The sequence below is a fragment of the Suncus etruscus genome, chromosome 1, assembly GCF_024139225.1.
Source record: "Suncus etruscus isolate mSunEtr1 chromosome 1, mSunEtr1.pri.cur, whole genome shotgun sequence".
NCBI lineage: Eukaryota > Metazoa > Chordata > Mammalia > Eulipotyphla > Soricidae > Suncus > Suncus etruscus.
The window spans coordinates 189,242,545-189,260,279 of record NC_064848.1 but is presented as its reverse complement, the minus strand read 5'-3'; the positions used below and the strand labels follow the sequence as shown (position 1 = coordinate 189,260,279).

The window sequence follows — 17,735 nt, the reverse complement described above, 5'->3', positions numbered from 1 at the left end:
GGTAGTGCTCAGGTGTGTGTGTGTATGTATGTGTGTGTGTGTGTGTGTGTGTGTGTGTGTGTGTGTGTGTGTGTGTGTGTGTGTGTGTACCCTGTGTTTTGGAGGATAGTTTCCAGGTCAGCCACATGCAAAGTAAATGCCCTGTCCTCTCTACTCCCCAGCCCCCTAATTAAAAGGTTTGGGGTTGTTTTTTGTTTGTTTTGGCTATTCTCAGTGGTACAAAGGGCTCTGTGCTTGACTATGCTTAGGGATCACTCCTAGCAAGCTGAGGGGATCATCTGAGGGGTTTCAGATTGAACCTTGGCTGGCTGCATGCAAAACAAGTGCCCTCCTATCCACTATACTATCTCTAGCCGCCCTAGCATAAGTTTTTCACCCCAAGTTGGACAGTCTTCTGCTTGTTCCCTCGTGTTGACTGGTGGTTTTTCCCCACTGAATGAAACTTCACCACCTCCCTAGTGCTGTCTTTCCCAGCTCGAGCGGTAGAGAGTGCTGCTGCCTTATGTAGGCTTCTCTCTGACTCTATCTGGGACTCTTGGTCCCTTCTGGCTCTGTCTCTGTTGAGGCTTCTCCCTAACATCCAGAAAGAACAATCTAATCTGGCTTGTCTGTGGGTTTTCTTCATCTTCATCTTTTTCCCTCTTTTGGAGGGAGGATGAGTGTTTCCATTATGCTTCAGAGTGAGTAATTGGGGAATCTGTAGGAAATTAGCTACAGGATGCTGGGGAACACCTTTTATCAAGTGTTCTCTGGACTACTATGAAACCTATAGATGCACCCAGTACTCAGTCACTGGCATTTAGCAAACAATCTGGAACATAAAGGATTTCACTTCTCTGGTCTATGCAGATCTTAAATTGTGTCCCTAGAATAAGTTCAAAGATGAATAAGAAACACTATTTGGTCTTTGGTTTGAAAAAAATAAAAGGAAGAAAAAGAACAAAGCAAGGTCCCTAGGCCTTCTTTACTTTATTCTCTTGTGAAGGTCAGAAAAAGTACAAGATGAAATGGGCCCTGTGACATGCCTTTGGGGACAAGAAGTCTTGGACTGTGGGGAGGAGGAAGGAATTTCTACTCAGACTGGCTAAGATCCCATGGATTCTGAAGGGCGGAGGATTTTCTAAATCAACAGGACAACTAGTAAATTTGGCAGAATAACAAAAGTGGGTGCCACAATCGTGGTATTTTGGACATAGTAAATACTGTAGCAACACATAAAGAATATATGACTTTGGTAGTGTAAAATATTAAATTAGCTCAGAGTAAAAACAAGAAATAACTTTTTCCTTAAAAGATTCTTCTTGCCGATCAGATAAGCCTTCAAAATCAAAGACCCCTGAACTCTGCTTTCTGACAAAAGAAATCATTTTGTTCTGCATTGTAATTTTAGCAAAAGTAGATTTCTTTTCTTCTATTTCAGAAGTAGCAGATTAAACAAAGAAATAGTATGAGAGAGCAAAGCAATAGTACAGCGGGTAGAGGGCACTTCCCTGCACTTGATCCCCTCCACCCCAAATGGTCCCCTGAGCACTGCTGGGTGAGACCCAAAAACAAATAAGAAAATGCTGGGGCAGGGGCCGGGCGGTGGCGCTCGAGGTAAGGTGCCTGCCTGCCTTACCTGCGCTAGCCTAGGAGACGGACCGCGGTTCGATCCCCCGGCGTCCCATATGGTCCCCCAAGCCAGGAGCGACTTCTGAGCGCATAGCCAGGAGTAACCCCTGAGCGTCACCGGGTGTGGCCCAAAAACCAAAAAAAAAAAAGAAAATGCTGGGGCAGAGCAAACTAGCACAGTGAGTAGTGAGTAGAGTATTTTGACCCGGGTTTGATCTCCACCATCCCAAATGGTCCCCCATGCGCCATCAAGAATGACCCCTAAGTGCAGAGCCAGCAGTAACCCCTGAGCACCTGCCAGATGTGACCCAAAAACAAAAAAAGAAAAGAAAATGCAGAGGAGGGAAAAAGGACTTTATTCTAGCTGCTACTTCTAAGTTATAATAATTATTAAATTATCGTTAATGTCAGAAGAACTGAACTTTATTTAATCCATATTATTCTAGGCGAGAATAAAAATAACAAAATAAGTTAAAAATAATTAAAAGCTATATGGCATGTGTTTTGTAAGAAAAATTTAAATCTGGGCCCGGAGAGATAGCACAGCGGCGTTTGCCTTGCAAGCAGCCGATCCAGGACCAAAAGGTGGTTGGTTCGAATCCCGGTGTCCCATATGGTCCCCCGTGCCTGCCAGGAGCTATTTCTGAGCAGACAGCCAGGAGTAACCCCTGAGCAATGCCGTGTGACCCAAAAACCAAAAAAAAAAAAAAAAACACACACAAAAAAAACTGTCATCTAATGAATTCTGCCTTGGTGAAGACTGACTGAAATTTCTGAATGCTTTTTTTTTTTTTTTTTTTTTTTTTTTTTTTTTTTTTTTGGTTTTTGGGTCACACCCACCAGCGCTCAGGGGTTACTCCTGGCTCTATGCTCAGAAATCGCCCCTGCCAGGCTCGGGGGACCACATGGGATGCCGGGGTTCAAACCGCCGTCCTTGTCCTTCTTCATGCAAGGCAAATGCGTTACCTCCATGCTATCTCTCCAGCCCCTCTGTATGCCTTTTAATTGTTAAAAGAGAGTTGAGCCTAAGGCAAAAATCCTACTGAAGAGTTCAAATTAGAAGAAGTATTTTGAGTAAGTGGTTTTTTTTTAAATAGGGCATCTAATTTGTGGCACTTTGCAGTGTCAACTGTGGTGTCTTAATATTCTTTTAATTTAGTTGAGTTGTAAATGTGCAAAGTTGGCTGGTGATCTTAGTCTAAATTATTGGATATGATGCTGAGCCCTGCTAAGATCTGTGTAATATCAAATAATTCCCTTGGCAGTGTTAGAGTAATTAGCATCTGTCATGAATGGTGCTAAAACTTGGAGAGACTAAAACTGCATGATAAATGTGCAGGCTTTTTGGGGGTGGGGGACCAGGGGTGCATGGCAGTGCTGGGGCTTACTCCTGGCTCTGCACTCAGGAATGCCTCCTGGCATGGCTTGGGGATGCCTGGGATCGAACCTGGGTTGGGCACATTACAGGGCAAGTGCCCTACCTGTTGTACTACATATAGGTCCAGCACAGACACAAAGGTTTTTTTCTTTTATTTGCTTGTTTTGTTTTTTTGTTTTTATTTTTTAAGTTTAGTCACCCTAGAATTACACAGTTACTCATGATTGGATTTCAGGTATACAATACTTCAAAGCCAATTCCTATACCAGTGTCCCTCCACAGGTACCCCTTACTTGCCTCCCACCCACCAGTCTGCTGCTTCCAGAAATACTTTTTTTTTGGGGGGGAGGGTTGGGCTACACCTGATGGCATTCAGGGGTTACTCCTGACTCTGTACTCAGAAATTACTGAGTACAGTACTCAGTAATTATATGTATGTATATGTATATATTAATATAAATTTTAATAAGGTTTTGCAGTGTGGTGTACAATACTGTTGCTAATAGGGTTCACACATAACACTTTACCACCTTTCGGCACCACCTCCTTCTCCCGGTTGAATGCTTCCCTCCACCATAGATGTTACCCACTCATTGGCATGTTTCCGGCTGAATCCTAGCTCTCATATTCTTTGTTTCCATTGCCTTTGGTATTCATTATTCCAATCATTAGATTTCTTTATTTTCTGCATATGAGATACATCATTCTGTGTTGTCTCTCTCTCTCTCTCTCTCCCTCTCACTAATCTCACTCGGCCATATGCTCTCCAAGTCCCTTCATGTAATAGCAAATCACCATGTAAGGGAGCAGGTTTCTAGAGCAGCAGGGGAATTTTTTTGCTTTTTGTTTTGTTTTTGTTTTGGGTCATCCCCAGTGGTACTTACTCCTGGCTTTGCTCTCAAGGATCACTCCTGGCAGAGCTCAAGAGATCATCTGGGGTTTCAGAATCTAACCCAAGTCAGTCACGTGCAAGTCAAATTCCTACCCACTGTAATGTCTCTACCCCTTGAAAATGGCAGGGGTTTTGTTATATTTGTGCTGTACCTGTCTCAAGGCTTACTCCTGGGTGACTCAGGAATCGCTCCTGACAGTGATAGGGGGACCAGTTGAGATTCTGGGGATCATACCTTGGTTTGGTCTTCTACAAGGCAAGGGCCCATCCTATCCACTCTACAGTCTCACCTCCGACCTGGATATTTAGCATAGTGCTTATGGTCTCCTCCTCACTGTAAGCTCCGGAATTACTCCTCACAGGCTTGGGGACAGTAAGAATGCCGGGGATCAAACCCAGGTTGGTCACGTACAAGGTAAGTGCCTGTACTATTGCTCTGACCCCTTGAGTGAACCTCTTAACCCTAAATCTTCTCTGTACTAAAGTATTTCAGTTGCTACATATTTCAGACTTTTTGGTTACCAAGTGAATTGGCCCTGGCAGTGAATAATGAACGTCTTGCTTCCAGTGTGAAGCAGCTTCTTTTCCAGTCCCAGGCCTTTGGCGTCTCATCTTTCATCTTTGCTAAGAAGGGCCCCTCAAGACTCAGACTTGAATGGATTTGGCCCTGGAATTGTTCTACAGCCTTGTTCAGTGCTGGTTGCTGCCATGCTAGATTCCAAAGATCTTTGCTTTTCTTACCACTGAGTGTCTTGCAGGGCTAGGCTCATTGTTTAAAGCTTGTCTTGGGTAGTGGAGGGCTGAAGAGATAGCTGATAAGGTGCTTGCCTTGCAGGTGGCAGACCTAGGCCTGAGTCCCCGGAGCACTGCCAGGAGTGATTCCGAAGCATCATTGAGTGTGGTCCCCACCCCCATTTTTACTATTCTTTTTTTTTTTTTTTTTTTTTTTTTTTTTGGTCATGTAGGCCCAGAGCAATAGTAGAGCGAGTATGACACTTGATTGCCTGTGACTGACCTAGATTTAGATTTGATCCTTGGCACCATACGGTCCTCCAAGCTCACCTTTAGTGCTGTCAGGTGTGGCCCAAAACCAAAAAATAAAGTAGATTTAAAAAAAAAAAAAAAAAAAAAAAAGCTTGTATTTGGTGGGAAGTTCAGAAATGAAGGAGGGACTCTACTTTGAGTATTGGTCCTGGAAGGGGGGAAAAAAAAAAAAAAATATATATATATATATATAGCATTCGGGCTAAAAAAGCACTAAGTGCCCATTGTTTGGGCAGCTGTAAATCAACTATGTTTCTATGAAAATAAGTCCTTTTCATGGGGCAGTTGTGTGGGAATAGCTAATTCTGGCCTGATACTGTGCAGTGTGAAGTTAAAAACATGGTAACTTGTCACAACACAATTCTTCTTGTTCTCTCTGCTGTGGGCTGACTCTACATTACTCGCTTTGTTTGCTCTAGAATGGAATCTACTCACCATTTACTAAAATGAAATGCATTTCTTGGGGGAGGCAAAGTCCAATTCACTAGGTCTTGCATCTTAAAGAGATGCTCTCTCCAGAACCAATGTTAGGAATGTCCTTTGGCTTATTTAAACCCAGAATTTCTGCTTTGGGGTTGGATCTTATGTGCTGGGGCTAGCTTCTATCTTAGTTGAAGAAAATCACACTTGTTGCCTGGGTTTTGTTTCTAATTAGAGATTTGATAAGACCTTAGTTGGTAGGTGAGATTTAGGCATAATAGTGTAATGTGCACAAGCTCTGGAATTTGACCATAATTGAGTTACATCATCACTCAACCTTTTTATGGGTTTTTGTTTTGTTTTAGGGTCACACCCAGCAGCGCTCAGGGATTATTTCTGGCTCTATGCTCAGAATTCACTCCTGGCAGGCTCGGGGGACCATATGGGATGCCAGGTTCAAACCACCGTCCTTCTGCATGCAAGGCAAATGCCCTACCTCTATGCTATCTCTCCGGCCCCTTGGTTTCCTTTTTTTTTATTTTTGGGCCACACCCGGCGGTGCTCAGGGGTTACTCCTGGCTGTCTGCTCAGAAATAGCTCCTGGCAGGCATGGGGGACCATATGGGACACCGGGATTCGAACCAACCACCTTAGGTCCTGGATCGGCTGCTTGCAAGGCAAACGCCGCTGTGCTATCTTTCCAGGCCCCACCTTGGTTTCCTTTTTAAAAAGTGGAAATGGAGGGGGCAGAGAAATAGCACAGTGGTAGGGCATTTGCCTTGCATGCATCTGATTTGGGACAGACGGTGGTTCGATTCCCGGCATCCTATTTGGTCCCCTGGGCCTGCCAGGAGCGACTTCTTCAGAGCCAGGGCCTCTGAGCGCCTCTGGGTGTGACCCAAAAACCAAAAGATATACCAAAAAAAAAAAAAATGGAAATAATTGGGCCAAAGCAATAGCTTAGTGTATAAGGCATTTTGCCTTGCATGTGGCCAACCTGGGTTCTATCGCGGGCATTCTACATGGTTCCCCAGGCCTGCTAGGAGTAATTTCTGAGTGCAGACCTAGGAGTAACCTGTGAGTGCTACCAGGTATAGCCCCAAAACAGGAAAAAAATGGAAATAATGGAATTCACTTGATTAGTTAATGCATAGACAGTACCTGGCCTCAGTAATTATTAATAATTTTCCACATGAGTCATCCTTTTGCATTTTTACTTCTAGCCAGTGCTGAATGTACTCATTGTCATTGGAGTTCGTTTCTTTCAGGAAAGAAGGGGTGCCCTTGAGCAGCCCTACAGATTGTTTCACGACTTACTAGCATGCTTTAATACAGCTGACACAGCCTTTCTCCAAGTCCCCAGATGCCTTTGGTTTCCCGCCAGGATTTGTGTATTCTTAGCCACTAGCCCACTGAAGAGAAAGCTAGATCTTCTCAGATATGTTTTGAGCTTAATGTTTCCTTTGGTTTCATTACTACATCTCACAGCAGTCTGACACAACTGCTGGAATCTAATGTTGGGGAGCCTTTCCTCAGATCTTGTGTCAATCTGTCCTTTCTGGAGTGTTCCTTAATTTATTTACAGAATGGAGCGCACCATGTAGGAAGGTTACAGTTGATCCTCTAAGTCTCACAATTGTGAACAGTCTCTAGAGCATTGTGATTATCAATATAATAAATACATTAAATTGCTCAGATCGATTTATATTCATTACAGTTTAACTGTCAGCATGTATAGATTATTTTCATTTTCTTTTTCCTTCTGACATATTTGTGGATTTTGGTTGATTTTTGGACCATACCTGGCTCAGGGCTTACTCCTGGCAGATTTTTGGGGATCATATGTGGTGCCAGGGATTGAACAAAGACACAGGCAGTAGGTGTCTTCCCCATTGTACTCTCTCTAACCCCATCACACTTAGTTGAGACATGCAGGTTAGAATGGTAGTGCTTGCTGTAATGTTGACACATATATCTAGCTAAAAATTCCTTGGTGCTCCTTTAGGCAAGCTGGGATCACACCCCTTTATATGGTGCTGGGGATGACTGAAAGTAGGGCAGGCAGGCTCGGGTAGCATAGTAGCCACAATTGTGCTTGATTTGTGGTGCACTATTGACTTAAACTCCTGGCTATATGTTGCAAGGTCATAGGTAGATTTCCTAAGCACTGTACTAAGAATTATCTGGGTCACTTTAGTTGGATAGTAGAATGTTTGGAGATCTTTGGTAGAGGATACTATGTTTGTTTTTGTAAAACATTGTTGGTGTAGGGGCAGGAGCAGAGTGATAGCACAGTGGTAGGGCATTTGCCTTACACATGACTGACCAGGGGCCACATAACCCCTGAGTGCCGCTGGGTGTAGCCAAAGAGTGGGGGGAAAGGGAGGGAGGAAAGGAAGGAGAGAAAAGGAAGGTAGAGGAGAGGGAAAGAAGTAGATCTTGGTTTGGTCAGAAATTATGATAAAACCTACTTTCTGGTTTTACAAGCTAGGTCGAATGGCAATGGGGGAACAAAAAAATTTGTTAACTACTTTGAAAGAGAGAAATACCAGCAAATGGTGGTTCTCACAACATGGTACTGCGAGCCTTATCTTGTCTCTCCCTGTCACAACCAGTGGTTTTTTTGTTTGTTTGGTTAGTTTGGTTTTTGGTTCTGTTTGTTTCGGGGCCACTTCTGGTAGTGCTCAGGGATTACTCCTGGATTTCTCGGAAATCACTTGCTGAGGATCTTCAGGTTAGACCAGGGGTCTCAAACTCAATTTATCTGAGGGCCGCAGGAGGCAACATGAGGTGAGGCAGGGCCGATAGGGATTTCGCTTACCAAATATTCTCAAAAAAAATCGCATTAAACATTCGCATACCCCAAACGGAACTGCTCGGGGTATGCGAATGTTTAATGCGATTTTTATTGCAATTATTCGGTAAGCGAATAATCGCAAATACTGCGATATTTGAAGGCCGGCTTCGGGCCACAAAATGTTGTACGAGGGCTGCAAACCACCTGCAGGCTGCGAGTTTGAGACCCTGGGTTAGACACAGGCAAGGCACCCAAAGTACTTATCTCTTGCCTCTTATCCAAGTTTCTGCTGTCACTCAGCTCTCCATCTTAAACACCATCTTAAAACCAATATATTATGCTTTTTTCTTTTTTGACTTTTGGTTTTTGGTTTATACCCGGCAGTGTTCAGGGGTTACTCCTGGCTCTACGCTCCTGGAAGGCTGGGGGAACCATCCTTCTGCATGCAAGGCAAACGCCCTGCCTTCATGCTATCTCTCCAGCCCCAATATATTATGCTTGAACTCTCTTTGCTACCTGCTTTTTGCTCACATCCTTACTATGACAAAAGGCTTGAGCCACTTTTCAAGAGATTAAGTTACTAAAACTATTGAGAAATGAGGCCATAGAGTTATTAACACAGCAGGTAGGTCACTTGCCTGACGGACCTCAGTTCGATCCCTGGCATCCCTTATGGTCCACCAAGCCAGGAGTGATTTCTGAGCACATAGCCAGGAGTAACCCCTGAGAGTCACTGGGTATGGCTCAAAAAAAAAAAAAAAAAAAAAAAAGTTAATCCGAGTTTGATCCCCAGCATCACATGTTTCCCTGAGCATCATTGAGAATGATTCCTGAGTGCAGAGCCAGGAGTAACCTCAGAGCATCTCCAGGTGTGACCCCCCCCCTCCAAAAAAAAAAAAATCTCTTTTGAGAAATGAATTGCTCCTGAAGAGAATTTTCTGTTTTTCTAAGTTTGCTCAAGAGACATATCGTACTGTAGAGGATAAATACAAGGTTCTGTTTCTGGGAGTAACCCTTTTCTATGACTGGTCAATCATCAAAAGAGAATGACTGAATGGGAAAGGCAAGACAAGGCAGGCAAATGACAGAGGTGTTCTTAGTGCTTGAATGTGTCTGTGACAACAAATCACACCTAGGGAGCTTGAGTTCTGTTAGTAGCACCTTCTTTAGTCCACCAAACTATGAGTCAGTTCCTTCAAGTATCACACTAATGTCTGCTCAGTATTTGTAGGGACTTAGATCAAAGATTGCTCCCTAGGTTTATACCCTAGGTAATACATTAACAAGGCTCTTTTTCTCTATCATTTTTCAGGGAAGCAGAGACTTTCAAGGAACAAGGAAATGCTTACTATGCCAAGAAAGATTACAATGAAGCTTACAACTATTACACAAAAGCCATAGGTGAGAAGGATCTAACGCTTATTCTGAAAAATAATTTGTCAAATACTTTTATAAATAGCTCCTCTCCAAGATATGGTCTTTTCCTTAGTGTGTTGTTAACTGATTTTACAAACTCCCTTAGGTAGATGTATTGATTTTATTTAAGCTCAAGTCTGTCGCTCTTTTGACAAAGTAAGGGCAGAAATCCTAGATAATGGGCTAAAAGCATAGGTACCTAAGGGCATCTCAGCAATTAACACTCCATTTACTATCTAAAAAAGTAAAAGGGGGCTGGAGAGATAATACAAGATACAAGCACTTCCCTTGCATGTCGCCTTCCGTGGATCTAACCCCAAAATCCTCTTTGGTCTGAGGTTACTCCTGAACAACAGAGCTACAAATAGCTTAAGGCACCCCTTTTCCCCCACACAATAAAAGGAAATGAACTTTGTAGATGGTGTCAAACCTTCATTATCTCTATTCTCAACTTACTAACATTTACGTATTTATTTTTGGTTTAGGGCCTCACCCATCAGTGAGGAACCATGCAGTGTTGGGGATTGTTTCTGGGGTACCCACCTAAAACATACATTCCAGTACAATGAGCTGTCTCCCTGGCCCTTGCTGGTATATTTTATTTTATTTTTATTATTTTTTTGTGGGGGCGGGGGGGAGTTACAGCCTGTGGTGCTCAGGACTTATCCTGTCTTTGCACTCAGGGATTGAACCTGGGTTGGCCATGTGAGACAAGTGCCCTATCCTCTGTGATTTATCACTCCAGTCTCTGCTGGCATATTTTGATCCCTTATTATTATTTTTCTCCTCTAACTTGTTTATAGGCTCTCCTCCCCCCAATTCAACATGAAATCATTTTCATGTCTTGGGATTTAAAAACACAGGTCATTAAAAAGATAAATATACATGGACTGGAGAGAAAGTACAGAGATAAGGCACTTGCCTTGCATAAGGTTGAACCCGGCTTAAATTCCAGCATTACATCTTGGTCTCCTAAACATCAGGGGGTCTACCCCCATACCCCAGTCCAAAAAAAATAAATTGCTCGCTTTCTCCAAATAATCTCTGTGCTGCCTCTTTTTTCTTCTTATTGGCTTCTGGGCTACACCTGACAATTCTCAGGGTTATTCCTGATACTTCCTGGGAATCACTTTTGAGGGGGTTTGGAAGATCAAATGTAGTACCAGAGATAGAACTTATGTGCCAGCTGTATGCAGGGCAAATGCCCTGCCCGCTATAATAGTGCTCTGGCCTCAATAATTCCTGTGCTTTAAAGATAAAGTTTTGTTTCTTTATTTTGGATAGGAAGCAGGATCAGGGGGGGAGGAACATCTCTGATGCTTTCAGGAATATAGTGCCCATCATTTATTTGTCCAGAAGTTCACAGTCAGGGATCTGACTGATTCTGCATCCAACTGAGATATGTGACTTTTCAGCCATTATCTCTTTAAATGTACCCATGCTCAACTTGATAATCCCTTCGTGGAGATGAGGGGTAACCAATAATTGAAATATGGCCCTGCCTACGGCCTCAGTCTTGTACTCCTTGTTCTGCAGCTTGGTGCAGCTGAACTTGATGACTTGACTCGTAAACCCTGACCTCATGCCCTGGGACTTTTCAAAGCACATATTTGTAGCCTAAGATTGGGACAGCATAAGGTTATATATGAAAATCTATCACAAAGCGCTGTTGCCAATGTCCCTTAAACCACCTATCCAAACAACAGGCTGTAGACACTACCATGAGGACTGCTCTCTGCAACCATTGCATGCCTTTTTTTTTGTTTCGGCACCACACCCTGTGATGTTCTGGGGCTACTTCTGTCCCTGCACTGAAGAGGACCATATGGAATGGTGGAGCTTGAAGCCAGGTCAGCCCCATGCAATGTTCAAGGGGTTATTCCTGGCTCTGCACTCAGGAAATACTCCTAGCAGGGCTCAGGGAACATTAATGGTTACCAAGGATCAAGCTCAGTCCAACTATGTGCAAGGCAATCTCTCTACCCACTGTACTATTGCTACAACTCCTGACTCTAAATTTGTTGCTTGTTGCTGCTGTCATTTGCGCGGAACATAATTCAGAATTTGTGACTTAACTTGAGAGCGTGTTAGCATTCTTTTTTTTTTTTTTTTTTTTTTGTTGTTGTTGTTGTTGGTTTTTGGTTTTGGGACCATACCCAGCGGTGCTCGGGTTACTCCTGGCTATCTGCTCAGAAATAGCTCCTGGCAGGCATGGGGGACCATATGGGACGCCAGGATTTGAACCAACCACCTTTGGTCCTGGATCAGCTGCTTGCAAGGCAAACGCCACTGTGCTATCTCTCCGGCCCTGCGTATTAGCATTCTTAGGTTGCCTAGTTATAGTTCTGATGGAGATAGCCCCAGATATTTGAAGCTGGGTCAAAGTTTTGTGTGTTTGGTTTTGTTTTACAATCTTTTGCCTTTCTTGTAGATATGTGTCCTAAAAATGCTAGCTACTATGGAAATCGAGCAGCCACCTTGATGATGCTTGGGAAGTTCCGGGAAGCTCTAGGTGATGCACAGCAATCTGTCCGGTTGGATGACAGCTTCGTCCGGGTATGCTATCTGGCTCTTTGAAGAGGACTGAAATTCTGCAACTGAGTTCCTGTAATTCAGGATTTCTCTTCTCAATACTGTTGATATTTTGAGGCAGAGACCATTCTTTGTTGTCAGGTTTTCTTTTTTATTTGGTTTTTGGGACACACCCGGCAGTGCTCAGGGGTTGCTTCGGGCTCTACGCTCAGAAATTGCTCCTGGCAGGCTCGGGTGACCATATGGGATGCCAGAATTTGAACCACCTTCCTTCTGCATGCAAGGCAAATACCCTACCTCCATGCTATCTCTCCGGCCCCAGTTCTTTTTGTTTGTTTTTTTTTTTTTTTCCTTTTGTGCCATACCAGGCAATGTTCAGGGATTACTTTTAGCTCTGTATTCAGCAATCATTCTGGCAGTGCTCGGGACTATATGGGATGCATCTATGACCATTAACCATTATGTGTTGGTGACACCTTTTCCTCCCCAGTATGTTGGACAAATATATCTCCAATGTTGCTAAAAAGTTCTGTCAGGAGCAAATTCATTCCCAATTGAGAATCAGTGGTGCAGCCATTTTATTTTTTGTTTGATTTTGGACTGCATCGGACAATGCTCAGGGCTTACCCCTGGCTCTGAGCTCAAAGATCACTCCTGGAGGGCTCATGGGTGTGTTAGGATTGAACCTGGTTTGACTGTATTATTGTTGTACTATTGCTCCAGCTGCTTTTCAGCTGCTTTGATCATATTTTAATTTTGTGTGATGTTCATTGCAATTCTTGATTACTCTGCCTATCCAATCGTACATATCCCTAATTCTTTCCTATTTGTTTTACCTTTAGGGACATCTACGAGAGGGCAAATGCCATCTATCTCTGGGAAATGCCATGGCTGCAAGTCGCAGTTTCCAGAAAGCTCTAGAACTGGATCACAAAAATACTCAGGCACAGCTGGAGGTAAGATTCTGATCTTGTCTATCAAAAGAAGAGTTTGGTTTATTAGGGAGAAAACATGACTTGAGAGTCAAAACCGACATCTGGCCTTTTTCTAGCAGCTGCACTTGGGTTATTCTAGGCAAGCCTTGAAGTTGCTTCCTTATCCGCAAAAGGAGTTTGAACATGGTTTACAGCTTTAGATAAGTGTGAGAACTGGGGATTACAGAAATATCCCCCAAGGTGCTGAGGAGAAAAACATGCTTTAAGGAACTGATTTAAGTTGAATATTTCAAGGAAATTCACATCCTGAATAAGTTGGTAATAGCTAAAAACATCAATTTGTTCCATTTCCATAAATATCCAATTTAGGCATGAATTAACTAGTAAGAATCTTGAGCCTTCTGACCAGTTCCTGAAACATGTTATTTTATGCACACTAAGGTGTGATTCATGAATTTCTGACTTTAAGTTCAAACTGAGGGTGGAGGGTAGGACCTAACAGAGTCTTTTTTTTTTTTTTTTTTTTTTTGTGGTTTTTGGGTCACACCCGGCAGTACTCAGGTTATTTCTGGCTCCAGGCTCAGAAATTGCTCCTGGCAGGCACAGGGGACCATATGGGGCGCCGGGATTGGAACCGATGACCTCCTGCATGGAAGGCAAATGCCTTACCTCCATGCTATCTCTCCGGCCCCCTAACAGAGTCTTGACCTTGTCTGCTATCAACTTAATGTGGGAAATATCAATAGTTTTGATTTTCTTGAAGAAACAAAGTGGTTAATGACTACAATTTAATTAAAGCTTTCTTTATCTGATTTTCTGGCATAGTTCAAGAATGCTAACGCAGTCATAGAATATGAGAGAATAGCAGAAACGGATTTTGAAAAGCGGGATTTTCGAAAGGTAAAGTACCACTAGGAATTCTTACTACACTTTTCTCACTAAGGGGGTGTATGTGTATGTGGGAGGTTCAGAATTAGAAGTATATATAGAAGCTCTAATACTTAAATTATTAACTTTAATTTAACTTTCTTTAATCCCCCTTTTTAAGATTATTACAGGTTCTCAGCAAAGTTAAAGGAAAGATAGTCACTTCTTTATATTCTTTATACGTGGTGCCCTGCCCCATTGTTGTCCTCAATAGAGATACACTTGTTAGAATAAAATTTTTGGCCATTTTTGAATAAAGTTGCTTTAAATAATCCTGCTTGGGTTTTTTGTATCGTCATAATTTTGCAGCTCCTTACTCAGCAAGTACCTGGAGGTATGATTTTCTGGAAATGTGGTAGTTTAAATCTTGTTTAGTTTAGCAAGAAATGAACAATCTATTCCAAAATGGCTTATTCTGTTTTTCGTTTAACATTGAGTGAAATTCCCTATTGCCCTATGTCATCAACATGTAATTTTTCTTTTTTCTCTAAAGTGTGTATTTCCACAGCGGTAGGGCATTTTTGCCTTGCATGCAGAAGGACAGTGGTTCAAATCCCGGCATCCTATATGGTCCCCCGAGCCTGCCAGAGGCAATTTCTGAGTGTAAAGCCAGGAGTAGCCCCTGAGTGCTGCGGGGTGTGACTCAAAAAAACAAAAACAAAAAATGTCTGTATTTCCATATATTTAGCTTTACAATATAAAGTAAAACTAGTTTGTTATCTATATTTATTTTTGCTTTTCTTTTCTCTCTTTTTTTTTTTTTGGTTTTTCGGCCACACCCTGTGACGTTCAGGGGTTACTCCTGGCTATGCACTCAGAAATCGCCCCTGGCTTGGGGAGACCACATGGGATGCCAGGGAATTGAACCAAGGTTGGTCCTGGCTAGTGCATGCAAGGCCTAACGCCCTGCACCACTGCTCCGGCCTCCTTGTTTTTCATATTAAATGATGGCCTCTAAAAGTGTGCTGATTCCAACACCCAGTTGGAATTAAATATTGGCTTTAGGCAATCTTTTGTTTTTTGATTCAGGTTTTTGAGCCACACGAGTGCTGAGGGTCTGCTTACATCTTCTGTGCTTGGAAGTTGCCCTTGGCAGTGCTTCTCCAGGCCTCCTGCACACAAAACCTAAACTTCAGCTTATTGACCAGTTCTGAATAATCCTTTTTTTTTTTTTTTTTGTTTTTGTTTTTTTTGTTTTTTGTTTTTTGGGCCACACCTGGCGGTGCTCAGGGGTTGCTCCTAGCTGTCTGCTCAGAAATAACTCATGGCAGGCACGGGGGACCATATGGGACACCGGGATTCGAACCAACCACCTTTGGTCCTGGATCGGCTGCTTGCAAGGCAAATGCCACTGTGCTATCTCTCCAGGCCCTGAATAATCCATTTTTTATTTGAATAATGAGAACTAGCTTTATCTTTTTTCCATCATACTCAGTGATACTCAGGGGACCATTCAGTGCAGGGATTGAACCAAGCCATTCTTATGAAATTTGTGCCTGAGAAGCTTGTTTAGGCAGTGTACATCAGTGTTTCTCAACCTTTTCTTTGAATGTGACCCCCCTAGTCTCCTGCTGTCCCCCTCTTTTGCAGTTTACATGTGGCCCCCAGTTGTGACACACGATGTATATAACCTGGCAGCACTCCCTTTAGACGTTAGAGCTTTCTACAAAAACCCACTACTGTCTCATTCAACTTCACTACATAATAATGTCATGTCTGAGGCTAGAAATAGTACAGCAGGTACTTAATCCCTGGCATTGCATATGGTCCTTCAAGCAGTGTTAGCAATAATTTCCTGAGCTCAGAGCCAGGAGTAATCTCTGAGCACCACTGGCTATGGCCCCAAATCAAAATAAATAAGAGCAAAAATTTAAAAATTCCCTTCTGGGGCCAGTGGGGTGGTGCTAGAGGTAAGGTGCTCAGGGGTTCCTCCTAGCTCTATGCTCAGAAATCACTCCTGGCAGACTCAGGGGACCATATGGGATGCCGGGATTCCAACTACTGATCTTCTGCATGCAAGGCAAATGCCCTACCTCCATGCTATTCTCTCTGGTCCAGATACTTTTTGTTTATGTTTTTGGGCTACACCCATTGACGCTCAGGAATTACTATTGGCTATGTGCTCAGAAATCGCTCCTAGTTTGGAGGGGACCCTATGGGACGCTGGGGATCGAACCTCGGTTTGTCCTAGGCTAGCACTTGCAAGGCAGACACATCTTACCTCTAGCGCCACTGGCCCAGCCCCGGCAAAATCTTTTAACACTGAACCACACATTCTCTAGACCCCAAAGAACCACTTTTTTGTTTTGATTTGATTTTGGGTCACACCCAGCAGTATTCAGGACTTACTCCTTACTCTGTACTCAAAAACTGCTCCTGGTCCAAATGGCATGCCCAGGATCAAACCACAGTCAGCCACATATAAGGCAAGCACCCTACCCCTGAGCACTGCTGAGTGTGACCCAAAAACCAACCCCCCCCCAAAAAAAAGAAAAATAAATAAAAGATTTTTCTGGGGCTGGAGAAATAGCATGGAGGTAAGGCGTTTGCCTTCCATGCAGAAGGTCGGTGGTTCCAATCCCAGCATCCCATATAGTCCCCCAAACCTGCCAGGAGCATTTCTGAGCATAGAGCCAGGAGGAGCCCCTGAGCGCTGCTGGGTGTGATCCAAGAAAAAAAAAAAGAGATTTTGTCTTTTGGATTACAGGTTTGATCCCTAGCACAATAAAAACAAAAATGTGTGTGTGTGTGTGTGTGTGTGTGTTGTGTGTTTTGGAAAGCAATTCTGCCTCCTGTCTCCTGTGTGTGTGTGTGTGTGTGTGTGTGTGTGTGTGTGTGTGTGTGTGTGTGTGTGTGTGTGTGTGTGTGTGTGTTCTGGAAAGCAATTCTGCCTCCTGTCTCCTTTTTGAGTTTGCATAGGCAAAAGCTTTGTCTCAAAAGTTGGTCTTTTGGGTTTCTTTTTCTTGTACCCATTCTGGAGCCAGAATCCCCAGTTGGTGACAGAATCCTCTGTTTGTGACATCCCACCCCCTCTTGCCCCGTCCCCCACCACTGTAGCACACGGTGATGTCACAAATGAAGAATTATGATCCTGGCAGGGGAGAACAGATGAACTTGGAAGAAACAAAGATCTTCTTTGCCTGCAGCTGTCCCTAGTCATAGGGAGATGGGGGTGGGAGTGAAGCAGAGTCTCCGACTGACTGACGCTCCCCGTGAGGAGCAAACCGGTCTCTGCACAGCCTGCGCAGGCTGAGTGTGGCCGCATACATTTCACTGACTACTGCCCCATCTTTTCTATTTAAGTTGGAAAGTTCACTTCATGTTTCCTTTGTCTTACCTGAATTTGTATATTGCTAGAACTTCAGGCAGGACTTTTATGAGTGCCTCCCCCACTTAGGCATTTGGGGGATACTGCTGGTGGTGCTCATGGAGCCGTGTAGTACTAGAGATCAAATCCAGGCTCTCAGCAATGCAAAGCACGCATGTCAGGAGCCAGGAAGGTAACTCAAAAGGCTGGGGCCCATTCTTTGCTTGTGAGGACCTAGGTTCAGTCCCCAGCTCTGCATAGAAGTAGCCCTTGAGCATTGTTGAATATGGTCACTCCCAATTTGGGGGAAGGATTGAGGGCCTCAACTCTTTAGTTAGGGGTCATTCTGGGCAAGGATAAGGGAACCAAATGGCGTATGATCAGATCATGCTCAGGTCAGCAGTGCATGCAATTTCCTTATACATTGTGCTATGCTTCAGAGGAAGCCCCCCTAATTTTTTAGGGGGGTTACACCC

General features: G+C 43.5%; 1 protein-coding gene and 1 pseudogene across 2 annotated transcripts in view; one reads left to right on the top strand and one right to left on the bottom strand.

Moving 5' to 3' along the window:
- DNAJC7 (DnaJ heat shock protein family (Hsp40) member C7) overlaps positions 1–17,735 on the top strand; it is a 44,692-nt gene that overhangs the window by 9,777 nt on the left and 17,180 nt on the right. For both annotated transcript variants that reach the window (XM_049779611.1, XM_049779620.1), the window contains 4 exons: positions 9,455–9,543; positions 11,990–12,114; positions 12,933–13,046; positions 13,851–13,925. In XM_049779611.1, the coding sequence (XP_049635568.1) occupies positions 9,455–9,543; positions 11,990–12,114; positions 12,933–13,046; positions 13,851–13,925 (403 nt within the window). The remainder of the gene's footprint in view (positions 1–9,454; positions 9,544–11,989; positions 12,115–12,932; positions 13,047–13,850; positions 13,926–17,735) is intronic.
- LOC126030411 (uncharacterized) lies at positions 11,223–11,370 on the bottom strand (annotated as a pseudogene).